Source organism: Neodothiora populina, assembly GCF_041146345.1.
Source record: "Neodothiora populina strain CPC 39397 chromosome Unknown canker_contig_12, whole genome shotgun sequence".
Lineage (NCBI taxonomy): Eukaryota > Fungi > Ascomycota > Dothideomycetes > Dothideales > Dothioraceae > Neodothiora > Neodothiora populina.
Genome location: NW_027191404.1, coordinates 992,954 through 1,008,146, shown reverse-complemented (window position 1 = coordinate 1,008,146; position 15,193 = coordinate 992,954). Strand labels below are relative to the sequence as shown.

At 53.0% G+C, this 15,193-nt stretch overlaps 5 protein-coding genes across 7 annotated transcripts; 3 read left to right on the top strand and 2 right to left on the bottom strand.

Annotated features, from left to right (window-relative positions):
• Positions 1-2,310: 2,310 nt before the first annotated feature.
• AAFC00_001042 (uncharacterized protein) lies at positions 2,311-5,481 on the top strand (the record flags this gene model as incomplete). Its single annotated transcript, XM_069340176.1, has 4 exons — positions 2,311-2,340; positions 2,501-2,593; positions 2,668-2,753; positions 2,817-5,481. 4 exons carry the CDS (start codon positions 2,311-2,313, stop codon positions 5,479-5,481), a joined length of 2,874 nt encoding a protein of 957 aa, XP_069203650.1.
• A 330-nt stretch (positions 5,482-5,811) lies between these two features.
• AAFC00_001041 (uncharacterized protein) lies at positions 5,812-7,324 on the bottom strand (the record flags this gene model as incomplete). Of its 2 annotated transcripts, none has more annotated exons than XM_069347690.1 (4): positions 5,812-5,994; positions 6,078-7,043; positions 7,105-7,200; positions 7,262-7,324. In XM_069347690.1, 4 exons carry the CDS (start codon positions 7,322-7,324, stop codon positions 5,812-5,814), a joined length of 1,308 nt encoding a protein of 435 aa, XP_069203649.1. The 2 variants fall into 2 exon arrangements, with proteins under 2 accessions (XP_069203649.1, XP_069203648.1); XM_069340175.1 differs by having other exon boundaries at positions 7,105-7,207; positions 7,266-7,324.
• Positions 7,325-8,566: 1,242 nt separating this feature from the next.
• AAFC00_001040 (uncharacterized protein) lies at positions 8,567-10,288 on the top strand (the record flags this gene model as incomplete). The annotated part of the gene is made up of 2 exons (XM_069340174.1): positions 8,567-9,607; positions 9,671-10,288. 2 exons carry the CDS (start codon positions 8,567-8,569, stop codon positions 10,286-10,288), a joined length of 1,659 nt encoding a protein of 552 aa, XP_069203647.1.
• A 301-nt stretch (positions 10,289-10,589) lies between these two features.
• On the bottom strand, positions 10,590-11,780 carry AAFC00_001039 (uncharacterized protein; the record flags this gene model as incomplete). Of its 2 annotated transcripts, XM_069347890.1 has the most annotated exons (2): positions 10,590-10,765; positions 10,955-11,780. In XM_069347890.1, the coding sequence occupies 2 exons, from the start codon at positions 11,778-11,780 to the stop codon at positions 10,590-10,592; spliced, it is 1,002 nt and encodes a 333-aa protein (XP_069203645.1). The 2 variants fall into 2 exon arrangements, with proteins under 2 accessions (XP_069203645.1, XP_069203646.1); XM_069340172.1 differs by having other exon boundaries at positions 10,590-11,780.
• Positions 11,781-13,540: 1,760 nt separating this feature from the next.
• AAFC00_001038 (uncharacterized protein) lies at positions 13,541-14,540 on the top strand (the record flags this gene model as incomplete). The annotated part of the gene is made up of 2 exons (XM_069340171.1): positions 13,541-14,364; positions 14,432-14,540. 2 exons carry the CDS (start codon positions 13,541-13,543, stop codon positions 14,538-14,540), a joined length of 933 nt encoding a protein of 310 aa, XP_069203644.1.
• Between the last annotated feature and the right edge of the window lie 653 nt (positions 14,541-15,193).

The window sequence follows — 15,193 nt, the reverse complement described above, 5'->3', positions numbered from 1 at the left end:
CAGATGCCACGGCACGGCCAAATTTCCTAAGGGTTCTCTACACGGAATATAGGGGGGCGCCTGGGAGGCGCTCGATCACCAAAACAACCAAGGAGGGGTTTCTTTCTGAAGGGGTGTTGCAACGGCGTTTCTGCTCTACGATTGGAACAGGGACGGAAATGCGGTTTTTCTTTCTGTCGGACGGCGCCAGCGATTGAAGTGGGAAACCATGTTCTGGGTTTATTGTTCATCCTCTTGCTTTGCATGCCGTTCTTTTTCTATTCTGCCTGTCTTTTCCATGGCGAAAGCGTATGCCTCGGCATTGGTGGGGGCCGTTGCTGCTTTTCTACACCGAATTCATTTTCCAGCGCTTGAGAGGATGAATCACTTGTCTTTATGAGTTTCTTTTTCTTGGACGATCATGTTCAACATAGCGGATGTTGTTGTCTCTGCGCCTCTGGCCTTGTCTTTGTACTTTTCTACTGCAACAAATGAGGGTGCATTCTTGGCCTCTTAAATTACCTGTCTGCCTTGAACATTCCACCTTGAGTCGCTGTAGTTACCTGACGATGTCGCAGAGTGCCACATATGCTAGATGATCAAGTGCCTATAGCGTCCAACATATAAGCATCACCAGGAAAGGAGTGCGAGATTGAGCGCCATGTGTCTTATATCAACAAGAACAGTGGAGGATGGTTGTGATTCCTCCCCATCTATGGTCTGCAAGCACCTACGTATATAGGGTACACCTGTTCACAGCAGATCAAAGCAAGGGAACCTCGTATATTTGTATATATATATATATCGCCTAATGCTCCATGCTTTTGACTTGTACAAGAGAATCATCTACAGTATATAGAAATAAACAAACACACAAGCAGAGACACATATCTACAGACCTACCTTCCAGCGCAAGTTTAGATGGCAACGCACTATATAAAAAGACCAAAAGACCAAAAAGCCATGATCACTGTCTACTCTGCTACAGTATCACTTAGCACCACAGGGAGCCAGAAAGAGAGTGAGGAGACAAGCACGCGCGCAGCACGCACACACGCACGCACAGACACGAGCACTGTGCACCCTGCCGAAGCAGATGGACTGCAAGCAATTGGAAGTCAAGCGGAGTGACGCGGATTAGATTGAACCCATCATCATCATCATCATCATCATCATCATCGTGACCTACCGTACCGTATTGAACAAATAACATCTAATTCTCCTTGGTTCACCTCATGCCGGACTCCGGCGGGCTAGGGCTGGGCTGGGCTGGGGCTGCGTGTTGGTGCTGTTTGTTCTGTTGCTTTAGGACTCGAGTCAAGGATTTTTGGAGATGATGAACTGCTTTTACTTACACGAGCTCGGTGGTCCCTGGCATTACTGACGTTGGATATCTATAGCTATGAATTCAGGACAAATGTCTTTTCCAGGTCGATGGATTCGACGTAAGGTGGAGCGAGTCGGTAGTGCTCCACCATACCAATGCGGAAGAGAGAGGGAGGAAGCGAGCGGCGCGTGTGAATCGCGCGCTTCGCGGGCGCGGAGGCCGTCGGCAAGCGTGTGCTTGTACAGTAAGGTAGCAGCAGCACCACGTGGCGTACCTACATATCTAAGGCAAGGTGAGGTAGCAATACCGAGCCTGCAGGTGGTCCGATCTGTTGCCGTTACCTTTTTCTTTTCGTCTTTCGTTTGATATAAGGTACAGGTAGGTAGAAAATGGTGTGGAATGTCGATGATTGTTGATGGCCTTGCTATGACCGCATAGGTTTGTGTTTAGGTGCCCAAGACTGAGGTGGTGGCTGGCCGAAGAAAAGGGCTTTGAACTTAAACCGCCTAAGGTACCTTAAGCTGGTTGACCCCCGGGATCCCTAAAGCCGTCATCGTCGGTCCGTCGGTCGGTTTGTGTCGTTGTCGTCGTCAGTCGTCAGTTCATGGTTCAAGACACACTAATCGGGGCTTTTTTATATTGTTATTAGAGAGAACATCTCGTCTCTGCCCTGCAGTCATCTGTACAGCTGCATGTAGCAGTACCACACAGTCCAGCTTCCTATAGAGAGAAAGCAAGCACGACAACTGTCAGCTGGGAGAGCTTACCTGTATCCCCAATCTCTTACGATAATCATCTTTAATCTTGAGTCCCTTCCTTGGTCATCTCTTTACCCTTGTTTAGAGTGTACGACGCAGCCCACTCAGTGATACCCGCGCTTCGTCTCCTGCTCCTCTCGCCGTCGGCGTCGTCGTCGTCGTCGATTGTCCTCGTCGTCATTGTCGTCGAAGCGCATCGCATACCATACCTCAGAAATACACTTATCCAAATTAATAATAAATAATATGGATCGCCAGGAGTATCCGGCCATGCTGGTGAGTGATTGTGTCTCCTCCGTCGTCGTCTCCAATGGTCCACGCCTCTACCTTTCACCTATTCCTTCGAGCGCAATCGCGGGGTGTTGCGGATGCGTCGCGATGGAACAGCTCTGAGATGTCGAAACAAGTGTGCTGACCGAGGGATGAACGACTACAGGCCACGCTTCATCCGGCGCAAGCCATTGATGTGCTCAACGACAGAGTCAAGCAGGTTGGCAGCTTGAATGCGCACATTGCCGATTGGCTAGCAGTGAGTAGCAGCAGAGACACGAGAGACACGCAGCGATTGAGTGAATGCTTATGGGGGCAATCGCCGTGCTGCAGGAACGCAAAAGACTCGAGGAACAATACTCTAGCGGACTGAAGAAGTTGGCTCGAAGAGCGCCGCCGGGCGACGCCAACGAACTCGGGTAGGAAATGACTCGATGCGCTTGAAGCAGACAGACAAGGAAAGCTGATGTTACGGACAACAGAGTCTTCAGCGTGCCATGGCACTCCCTCACCACTGCCCTCGAGAGCATCGCCGACAGCCACCACACCTTTGCCAGCAAGATCGAAGCGGACGTGGAGAAGCCGCTGCGAAGTTTCGCGCTGCAGGACCGTGGGATGCAGGCAATGTCGACCATCCAGGGCAACCTCAGCTCTCTGGCACGAGACATTGAGAGCGCAGAGAAGAACAAGGAGCGCCTGGCTTCCAAGGGCCAAAGGGCCAAGACGATGAACGTCGCCAATGCCACCAACGAATTGGAGATCGCCCAGAGTCAATGGGATAACCAGGCGCCTTATGTTTTCGAACAACTCCAGGCGGTTGACGAGACAAGACTGAACAAGTTGCGTGATGTCTTGACTCAATTCCAGACACACGAGGTCGACCGGGTAGAAAAGGACCGTACGCAGGCCGAGCAGTGTCTGAACGTCATCCTCAACGTCGAGACGGCCGACGAGATCAAGACTTTTGCTCTGCGCGTCACCCAGGGCAGGCCCGTCACCACCCAGACTCACGCCAGCAGAGGCAGTGTCGGCCACGCTGGTCCCACCTTCACCGCGCCTTCACCGCATCACACGTATCACGATGACACGGTCAGTCAGCGATCCGACTCGATACCCGCCGAACCCGAGAAGAAAAGCGGTGGACTCAAAGGCCTCAAGAGATTGGGCACTGTACTCGGTCGCCGCCGTGAGAGCAAGATCATCCTGCCCACGCGCACTGGCTCCGAGTCTCCCGAGAGGCGACCAAAGCCGTCAGCTTTCAATTCTTTCACCGGTAGACTTGGTCGTGGCCACAACATGCCCGCTCCACTTGAGGAATCCGAGGAGTCTCCCTCCAGACCACGCTCTCCACTGCGCAAGATCACGTCTGCAGACGACAACCAGGAACCCATCGATGGCTCGGCTCAGTCGCTCGCTGCTGCTGGCCTGATGCCTGAAAGCTCGGAACGCTCCAACGGCAATGGTATCAACGGCTATCAAGGCCACCAGGCAGACGTCGCTCAGCTACAGGCGCCTATGCAACCCTCGGCGCCCCAGTATGCTCAACCGTCGAGCAGAGACTCCGACGGTCCCAGAGACAGCGAGGGTTTCTCCCTCCCACCTGCGCATCTCGACGCAATCTCCCAGGCCGAGCGCGAAGCTGCCGACGGGTCTTCTCCAGCTTACCACGTCAACATCAGAAACGCCCCTATAGCCGAGGAGGGTAACGACGACGTGACACTGGCTACCCTGGCTAGCACCCTCAAGATGCAGGGTCCAGCATCCTCGACTCGCCGTGCTGGTACTGTCCGTGGCCGTCGTGACATGCGCGCCAGTGTCTATGCACCTTCTCCGAACATGACTCCCGAACCTGTCGCCGAAGAATCATCCTCCTCCGGCTATGCCTTTTCGGACAGGACGCCGGCATCGCCCACCACGCGCGAGCTTGATCAGGCTTTCTCTCCTGCCCCTGCTACACAGACCCTCGCGCCGCCGTCAGCTTCTTCTCATCAGAACAGCGCATCTTACCGGCCCATGTCGTCCGCATCTGCCTTTTCTGCGCCCCAGAGTCCGTCGTCCCCCGGCTTTGCGTCTCAGAGTTCTCCTCGCGGCGGGGACTCGAGCTTCAGTCCTTATCATCGCACTCCTCAAGAGGCAGCACTCGCAGCTTTCAACCGACCAGACACGGCCAGCGCATTCGGTTCTCATGCGACCATGAGCGACAATCAGTCTCTCCGCTCCGAGCGTTCTTCTGCTAGAAGCGAGTCTGCTCTGGGCGCCTCGAAACATCCCGTCATGCACAACCCGGGCCTGAACTCTTCCATCATCGAGACCGTGTCGGCTTGGTTCGAAAATGGACAATGCACGAGAAGTGCAGTGATTGGCGAGATTGCTCTGGCATACAACACTCCTCACGACACTTATTCGCCAGCAGCCGGTCAAGAGACGATCCGCCTCGAAAACTTTGGTCGTCTGGAAAAGGTGGCACCGAACCCATCGTTCATCTCCGAGGGAGCCACCAAAGGCGAATACACGGTGAATGTCTCGAACCTCCGCCGAACAGGAATCGCCTTCAAGTTCCAAATGGCGCCTCCAACCCACGGCTCCATAAGCGACCGCGCACCTCTCCTCATGGAGTCCTCATGGAAGATCACCGACGGCGTAGCAATGTGCATAGTCTCCTACTCGCTGAACCCAGCCTACGCGTTCCTCTCACGTGAACCCAACACGGAATCCTCGACTCTATCCCTCAACAACCTCACCATCCTGCTGCACCTCGGCAGCGACAAGGCCAAAGCCACAAGCTGCCAGTCCAAACCCGTCGGCGCATTCGATCGCGCCCGCCACCTGATCTACTGGGACTTTGGCGGCGCAAATGTCACCTTGTCCCGCAAACCGGTCAAGTTGCTGGCGAAATTCGTCACGTCGGAGGGAGAGGCGCGACCGGGCAACATCGAGGCCAAGTGGGAGATGACTGTCCCTTCCTCTTCGTCGTCTAGTGATGGACTCGCCGTCGCGCTCAAGGAAGATGGCGCCGCCGCCACCGCAGCTGATCCGTTCGCCGACGCCGACGCCGAGAGCGCCAGTAACAATGGCGCTCAGTGGAAGATCGTCGAGGGCCCGAGGAAAGTGTGTGCGGCTGTCGGAGGTTATGTTTCTGTTCCTTAGTGTGATTTTCCTCTCTGTTCCATGTGTTTCTCCCTTCTCATCTTAAAACTTTCTTCCGTTTCTTTCTCTCGCTCGTCAGTTGTCCGAGGAGGAAAAGGAAAGGGAGTAAGAGAGGGGGATTTCTTTTCCCTCTTTTGTCCCCGTTTTTTTGTGCTTTGCTTTACTATATATGCATGTGTGTACTGTGCTTATCCACCGACAACCAATCTGTTTTTGTGTTCGTCTGTTCTTGTTTTTCTCGTACATATAACACATATACCAAATACACATAATGCCTATTAAATTCAACCCATTTCATCCCATCCCGGAACAAAAAGTCTCATCCAGAGTCTAAGCAAGATACTCATGCTCCAGCGCCTGCGCCGCACTCATGCGCCACGCGGTCTCATAGCGCAACAAACGCTGCACAAAAGAAACCTCGACGTCCGACGCCGACGGCAGAATCTCCGACCACGCTTTCGCAGGATAGCTCACGAAGGTCATTTTGCCCCAATCGGGGAGGGAGGCCGATTCCTTTTTTCTTCTGTCAGCGCCTACACTTTTTGGAAACGGCGACAAGACAAGAGGAGATGAAAAGGAGGGAAAAGAGAACTTACAGGCCAACTCTGCCCGTCCGGCGTGCCCAGCGTCTCAAAGACAGACTTGATAAGCGCCAGCTCAGAGCCCAGATCGCCGCTGTCGAAGAGTGTCGTGCCGTCTCTACTGCCGATTCCGTCGCTATGGCTATTACTAGTACTGCCGTTGTTGTTTTTGCCCGGACGACGACGCCATTTCTCCGCTGGAGCCAAGATCTCAGCGACGACGCAGCCCGCCGCCCACATGTCTAGCTTGGCGTCGTAGCGCTGGTTCCCGAACAGCAGCTCGGGCGCGCGGTAGCTCGTCGTGCCTACGTCCAGGACTTTCGCGTCTGGGTGCTCTGTAGCTGCTGTGTCACTGCCCAGACTCCCTGGGGGCGCATAAGCGGTGCCGAAGTCGATGATTTGAGCCGGGCCGGAATGTGGCGTCGAGAGCAGGATGTTCGACGGCTTGATGTCTCTGTGGATTATCCCTTGGGCGTGCATATATGCCAGCCCGGTCATGAGGTCATGGATTATGGCCTTCTTGCGGGCGGGAGAGAAGATTAGCTGTGGGGAAGTGTGTTGGCGGAGCAGGATTTGGTCGAGGGGACAGGGGACGAAAGGGAAGACGAGGATGAGGTGGTTATGGATGTTCGGTGAGTCGAGCAGGGGGATTATGTTAGGGTGGTCTCCCAGGAGTTGCAGCATGCGGATTTCTCTCAGGGAGTCATGCGGTGCCGGTTGGCTGTTTGGCGTCGTCACTTTTAGAGCGAGGCGTTGTCGAGGGTCGGTCGGTGAGCTGGCCTTGTACACTGTCGAGGACGAGCCGTCTCTGAAGGGGATCGCGTCCTTGTAAGCGCCGAAAGAGACTTTTTCTGTCGACGCATGTGAGGGCTCGAAGTCCTCCCAAGATGCGTCGTCTTCATCGTCCTTGGACTCGATGACTACAGCGGCCAAAGTCTTTTGTTTCTCAATCTCTGCTTTCAACTTTGCTTCATACTCCTCCTGGAGTAGGAACACTCGATCAGACAGATACTTGTAAAGATATATGAAAAATACCACCTACCTTGGACGTACAAGACGAGTAAGCTTGATTTTCAGTAGACTGCGGCCATGCTTTCAGCTCGTCGTCTGCCTTTTGGGGCTGACTGGAGCGAACAGCCTGCTGACTGGATTTCAGCGTATTAGTCCTCTGCTATTATGATCATCAATAGGAAAAGCACTTGCAGCTCAAAGACCCATGTGAAGCGATCAGAAAAGGTCACAGAGGGTCTCCAGTCGGCCATGTGGAAGGCTCACGATGATTGCTGAACACAATCAGATACATAGCACGTCGGTATAGTCACTTATGAGACCTACTCGAGATGGAGAGAACTTTTCCAGTCAAAAGTCTACTGGGAACCGAGGGTGGTATTTTCTTGGAAATCAAGATCTATTTGAGATGTTGTACAAGTTTTCTGTACATTGACACCGTTTGTGGGGGTGGGGACTTGTAGTGAGCTACTACTGTACTGTAAGCTTAGCGTGCCTGACTGCAGGGCTCGAGCGGATGACACGACTTTGATTAGCCACTTCACGCACAAGATCGTTGATCGATTAACCGAAGCTTGCAATTCGATCCAACAAATACGTCAACCAATGCTCAACATAGCCATGAATATCTCGAGCAAGAAAATATCTAGATCTACTGGAGTTATCGGCTCAACGCTGGCATGGAATAGGCAACTACTGCAAATTCCATGCTCAGACGATGATTGTAAATGATTCAGAACTCACGGCACGCGAAAAAAACCACAATCATATCTCGTCAGTTGAGCAAAAGGCACCACACCGTACTGTACTGTAGCTATATGTTGTGGGGAAGGAGAGAGACCCGTTCCAGGCGTAGCGGGTTTCACATTTACTAGCAACAGATACTTGTATGACTCTCATATCGGTCTCGGCCAGGCATAAAATCCATTTTTGTTTGAGACAAACAAATGAAATTGAAGACAAAAGGCACTGTAGCGATCAAGGATGAAGGTGCATGCATACGGGAAATAGTGTTGTGCTTGGCCAGGCTATGCTATGCTACTATATCTGCTAGGGACTCTATCTAGACAAGACTGAAGCCGAGACATGATCAGCTGCTGTGCAGTACTTCAATGCCCAAGCAAAGCTGATTAGGAACCCATGACTTATCCTGGCTTTCTCCAAGTGAACTCGCTGTAGATGTTGTTATTATTGTTATACAACTCGCGATAAAGGTGCAGATGGATCGAGGCAGATCGGAGTGATTCTAAGTGATTACATCAGGAATCTCACAGTAAAAGTAGGTTATCGCCTCCGCCCCTCTCCACACCGAGGCGCACGACCCGCACCTTCCTTCCTTGCTGCCTTCCTTCCTTCTAGTCCTCGTATCGCCAGCAGAGCCGCAGGATCTTCGTAGATATTCAAGAGACTCCTTCGACCAGCCCTCTCTCTCCCCTGTCTATCTTGATCTCTGCTTTGCTTCTGAGCAGACCGAACACTAGACTCGACAAGAAACCATGAGGATACCTCTGTCCCACCCGTCTGCGTTTCTTATCTCCGCGTCCCTCTTCGCCTCGGTCCCCACCCTCGCAGCAGCAGAAGACACAGAAAGACTCTCGTCGCCACGCATAGAAGACACATCCGATGGATTACGGATCGAACACACGAGAGAACTAACATGCAACCGACCCACCGCGCCCGGTGACGAAATCATAGTCCATTACCGTGGCACTTTGCAAAGCAACGGCAAGCAATTCGACTCGTCCTACGACCGAGGCAAGCCCTTTTCCTTCGGCGTCGGCAATGGAGAAGTCATTGCAGGATGGGATGAGGGTTTATTGGACATGTGTGTCGGAGAAGCGAGAAAATTAATCATTCCTCCCGAGTTGGGATATGGAAAGTCAGGCGCGGGCCCCATCCCACCTGGAAGTTCCTTGGTCTTCGAGACGGAGCTGGTCGGCGTGGTTGGTGTTAACAAAGAAGATGCCGAGGGTCACGAGATGGTCAAAGTGCCTACACCTGGCGACGCGGAGAAAGAGGAGTCCGTGACCGAAGAGGTTGGCTTCCCAGCGGCTGATACACCACCTGCCGAGTTTATACCACCCGTGGCAGTCGAGGGTAGCGACGACAGCAGCCATGTGACTGATGACGAGACAGAAGACCCGTCGTCGTCACCTTCCCAAGATGATCAAGAAGCTTCGGGGGCAGCAGGTGGACCAAAGGACAGCGTCTTCGCGCTCGAGGAGAACGAGTGCCGCCTGCTCGGACCTTTTGCTCTGATCGTGCAAGGCGCGCTCGGCCTGTTGGCAATGCTTTCCCTGGTCTTCAAGCGCTGGCGAGAGCGACCCCGACGACCGCTCAAAGTCTGGTTTTTCGACGTGTCCAAACAAATCGTTGGCACTTTCCTGCTTCACATTGCGAACCTGGCCATGTCCATGTTCTCAAGCGGAAGCTTCGAGGTGCAGGACCAGGGTAAGGAGCTGGCCGAGCATGTCAAGGATGCCACTGGCCGTCAACCAAATCCCTGCTCTTTTTACTTGCTGAACCTGGCCATTGACGTGAGTATTCCCCTTTCTCTCTATTTTACCCATAGCGATAAGTACCGACTGACACGAAACCAGACCACAATCGGCATCCCCGTCCTCGTAATCCTTCTCAAAGTCCTGACCGCCCTCTTCCTACGCACCTCCCTGGCCAACCCCCCGGCCTCGATAAAATCCGGCCACTACGGCAACCCGCCCCGGATAGCCTGGTGGATGAAACAGTCCCTAATCTACTTCCTCGGCCTTCTGGGCATGAAGCTCTTTGTTTTGTTCCTCTTTTCCGCGCTGCCGTGGCTGGGATGGGTAGGCGACTGGGCGCTGCGCTGGACAGAAGGAAACGAGGCGCTGCAGATAGCTTTTGTCATGTTTGTGTTCCCTGTGTGCATGAATGCCGCGCAGTATTACATCGTCGATTCCTTTATCAAGGAGAAGTCTGGCGGGGAGGAGGGCACCGAAGGTGTGGATAGGAGTGGCTTTGAGAGGGTGGCACAGCATGACGAGGATGATGAGATTGATGAGGAGGGAGAGGGAAGTGCGGACGAGAGGGGTGGAAGGAGGCGCAGAAGAAGAGGCAGCAGTGCGTCTTCTTCGTCTTCGTCTTCTTCGCGTGGTCCTATTCATGGAGAGGCTGAGGTTCAAGAAGTCGGTGTCGTCGAGGACGAGGTCACTAAGAAGAAGGCACTCGAGGTGGTTTAAGAAGTGGACACATGGAATCAAGGGGCGTTTTTTTTTGTTTGGAGCGGGGAACTCGTACGCGGGTTGGTTCTGTCTACTTGGCTTCTCTTTGGTTCTCTTTGAGTTCTCTCTTGCCATATACGGAGGTCGTCATTCATCATTATCATCGTCATCGTTATCACAATTGACTACCTTCCCATGTCCAGGGTCTTTGCGTCTTGCTCAAACCCTGTTTGTGGGGTGCGGACGTCGTATCATGATTATCGTGTCTTCATTACTTGGTCAACAGTAAAAGACGAGTATTCCTTGCCCATATAGTATATCATAATGGCCTCGGAGGAGGACTCGCCGAGCGACGGCGATAACGACGACGAGAACTGTCGATGCCCCGATCATCGCGACTGCTGCGTTCTCGCCTAGAAGGACTTCTGCTTCGATCTTCGTGTCTTTTATGATGCTGCTGACGGGGACTGCTGTCTCTATGTCGCTCTTCCTTCTCTTTTTCGTCGTGTCTGTGATGTCGCCGTCGATGAGAAGACGAGGGCGAAGAGGAGCGTGTGCGATGATGATGATGATGACGATGACGATGACGATGACTCTCGTCTGGCTCACTGCTCCTCTCCCGCCGTCGCCTATCATGCCTCTCGCTCTTCTCACTCTTATCCTCCGCTCTCCTAGCAAACTCACGCGCCATCTCGCTCGCTCTCCTCTCACACTCAATCTCCGTCTCTCTCTTGGCTCGTTGCGCTTTCGCCTGCTTGAGCTGCTCCTGGGCTTGCTTCATGAACGCCAGAGGATCACTCTGACCTAGCCGTTTCTGGTCGCGGATTGTGCGCTTCGGGTCTGGGCGACCGAAGGCGTCGCGGGAGAGGCCCTGGTGGTCTGGGGATCTGAGGTCCCAGATTGCGGGTTTCTTCTGGATGGCGGCGAGGTTGGAGGGCCCGAATGCGTGCGGGTCTTGTTGTTGCTTTTGCGCGTTGCTGGGGTCGTGGTCGTGGTCGTGGTCGTCTTTTGTCTTCTTCTTGCGTGTGTGTGTCTCGGATACTGCTGTTGGCGCTGGGAGGATGGCGTCTTCTACCGCGCGACCGAAATTGAACAGTTCCTCGAGTCTGTCTCGGTTGCTATCGTCGTGTGATGAGGGTCTCTGCCGAAGAAGACCACTCCTCGACAAGTCCTCTGCTCGTTCCCTGTCTAATTTGGCGACGCGAATGGCGTAGGACGTCTCATCTTCGTCCCGCAACCTCCTCCTCAGCTTCCGCTCTTCCTTTGAGAAGCCATCGTCGTTTCGCTGTCTCGGCGGCGCAGAACTGTCCAGAGGCTCAGGAATGGGCTCGAACTCAGGAGGTTTCTCGCCTCGAAGGAGGGCTGTGCGACGCTGTGCGTCTTGCTCTTGCATCAGACGCTCATGTTCTTCCTCCTTTGCGGCGGCCACTGCCTCGTCGCGCTTTACTCGCTCGACATTGTCGTTGTTGTACACATTCCATGACTTTTTGCCTAGTAGGTGGAGCACCATTGTTTACGAAAAGTGGTTCACTCGGTTTTAGATGATGAAAAGGGTGAAGCAAGATGAGTCCTGGGTGACAGTTCCAAGGCGTCTCATCTGTCACTTACTGCTATTTGCCTGACTCAATTATTCATCAAGGATCTATGTGAACGTTGCGAGAAAAGCACATCTCAGGAGTGGTCTGAAAGGCGAATCGCGGGAAGGCCTACACTTGGAATATCCTAACAACTTTGACAAGATTCCTATTGCAAGACTCTGTATAAAGGTACTACAGAGGTTGAGATGGGGTGTAGGTGCAATAGCTCAATAGATAGATCAGATTAGCCAGATGTACGCGGAGAATCGGAGAATATAAATCTCCGAGTCGCATGGCATCGCACAACACTTGTACACGCCGTGACGGCCAGCCTTTCTATCATTGTTACCACACCTCAGGAGGTACAGCAGCACCCTTGGGTTACGGGTAGGGTAGGCAAGAATTACTGTGGGAACGTGGCTTGAATGACATGCATGTACAAGTACAGTACGGTTATGCGTGCCTAAGATAAGGTAGTGTGAGACAGAGTCACGGGTATCATGCCATGCCCTACTGTCCAAGGGCTTACCCTTGTCTACCTAATAATGCTCCGATGTTTGCGTCCGCCGTCATGTTGTGCAACATACCTTGGATGCCGCATGAAGTTCTATATGCCTACTCGTTATACAGTATTTTTTTATCCTCCAAGTAGAAAAGGAATGCACTGGTAGCTGCCCCCGGGTAAAGCTACCTTACCTACCTACTCTGCTCTCAAGAAACTAAAGATAAAGCCAGATACAAAGTTCACGCTTTGTTGCTTCCGCACTCCACCCACCCCCTGTCTCCAATCACGCTACAGTCACTCCCGTACCGAAGCCTGCACTTAGCACTTAGCCCAGCCCATAGCGTATACGCAAGCGAGAAAAAAACCCAGATGATCCCCAGCCATACTGCATCTGTGTACTTGTATATGCAAGTCGCGTTTACCCTTCCCACTGCCTCCACTAGATCGCCGCGTGCCTGAGACAGGCGGAGGCCCCAGCTACGGTTTACAGTACGTGCTACCCTAGAGTAGTAGTATACTGAAGGATATCTAACTGTGCTGTACCTTAGTTTCTGCTTTCACTGTTGCTTGCTTGCTCGCTCCTGCAGGAGTTACGGTACAGGAGACGAAGATCGTTGGGGTAAACTAAAGTTGTCCTCGACTCTTGTACAACTATATGCTCACAGCGCCCTGGAGTCGGCAGAGAAAATACGAACGGGCCCATTGTTTGCTGCAATCAGTCACAGATACCATAGTTCTGTGTAATACCTCCCCCCCCCCTTCTCCAGCCACTAATACAGCAGCTTTGGATCCTGCATTGCACTGCGCTCTCTATTGCATTGCGTCGCGATTGGAATCTGCACGGGACTGAATGCTCGTCAATCGAGTCAATGGATGATTGAACATTTCTTTCTCTCTTACCCTTTTCCTCGCCCACTGCAGGAAAATTGAGTCTACCTACCTCGCATGTTTACTGCGACCCGCCAGACTGGTACAGGAACTATCACGCGCCCCACAGCTAGCTCCACCTCTGGAGTGACCTCGCATACGCGGCCGAAAGAGCGGAAACGCTATTATACGATTGTCCACTTGGGTCTTGCGCCGATCAGAAGTCCTGCGCATTTGAATCTCGAGAACCCAGAAACTTATCTTTTTCTCTCCTCCCTGAGCAGCGATATAGTCTTATTACCCAGTGCCTGACCTCACGCTATGCCGACCTACGTACTTCACGGCTTCCGTTGGCCCAGACCTCTCATCCGTATTCACATCATCTTGCAGAACCTCGACGATGCCGCGGCCGAGTGGATATGCTCGCCCACTACCACGCAGGCTCTCCTCTCCAACTTTCGTGAACTCTTCCCTGAGTCAATGCCATATCTGCCTGGACTCCGCCTCATCGAGCAATACGATCCCAATGACCTCAGCGCGGCCAGTCTCAGTCAACCATATGCCTACGTCGCCGACGTCGTCGAGGAGGTGAAACTGGGCGTCGATCTTGACGATGTACGCGGGCGAGGCGTAAGCAATGACCAATGGGGTGCATTGATGGAAATCAGAGATCGTCTGGCACCCGACGAGAAAGTCGGCTGGTTCGTCGTTGTCTGTGGAGACGAAGAGCGATGGGCACCGCCGACGAACGAGTTGATCAGAGGAGGCCATCCTGTCGACAACAGCGCATACAACGGCAATGGCCACATCATCGACAGCTACCGTGTCCGACCTTCCGAAAAGAGCAGGGCCAGAGGTAACAATGACGGTACTGTTTTCGAGATGCCTGGTGGGCATGGATCAAAGGGTCCCGGAGACGAAACCCTTCGGGAGCTGCGAGAGCGATCGGGGTACAGGACAGCGAGTGATACATCGGACAGCAGCAGCGGAGCGGCCACGAGACACACGAGTGCCACAACCACAACGCCGACCATCGGTCCTGGAGGGAAGACGCCCGAGTTTCGCTCACCGGAAAGCAGCGATTCTTTCAATTCATTACCCAGGAGATCCGGAGGGGTAAGAGGATGGCTGGCGAAACGGAAGAGGTGAGTCGAATCGAAATGAACTGCTCGACATATCAAGGCCTAGACACTGACCGACATCAATCCACAGTCAGAAAAGCATAAGAGAGATAGCCAAGGCGCAGAGTCGGGAGCAGGCACCACCGTTGCCCAAGTCTTCGCCAGCCCCTGGGAAGACGTCGCAACTCGCGGTTCGATGAGTGCATTTCCGCATTGCTCTTCAAAAGTACGATTTAATGAGAAACAAGATGCCAAGGTTCGCTCTGGGTGTACAGCGAGAATTTTCCGTCTGCAGCGTTCTTGCTTTTATTTGAGGTTTATTGCAGACATGGTGTCCATTGGTGTTTGGCGTATTGTGGGACAGGAGGGGGCTTACGAGTCGCCGGTGAAGCATGTCCGTCTCTTTACAGCTTTGTTCAAATGCCATTCAAGAGTCGGGATGGTCGAGTCCGAAGAGAATCAGCAATCAGGAGTAATGCATGGGCACGACCAAAGCAGGAATAGGAAACGAAAGCAAAGCATTGGTGTTTCCTGGCGTTTGCATTTCTTGATACACACAACCCAACTGTCTCTTTCTCTCTCTCTTCTACTTAACTCCAGGAGAGCAGATCGAAAGAATAAAATATAATGTCTACAAAAGCGCGCCCAACACCGGGAACTGCGGATGTATGCGCTGCCGATTCGCCTTTCCTCGACTATCATGACCTCATCCAACCGAAGGAAAGCAATGTAAATCGTGAAGCCATCGAGAACAGCATATAACAAGCTTGATCGATCTCAGCGCGACGCAGATGGTTGTTCGACTAATGCACAGTATCTGAAAAGGGGCACTATATCGAGTCCTGATATAATA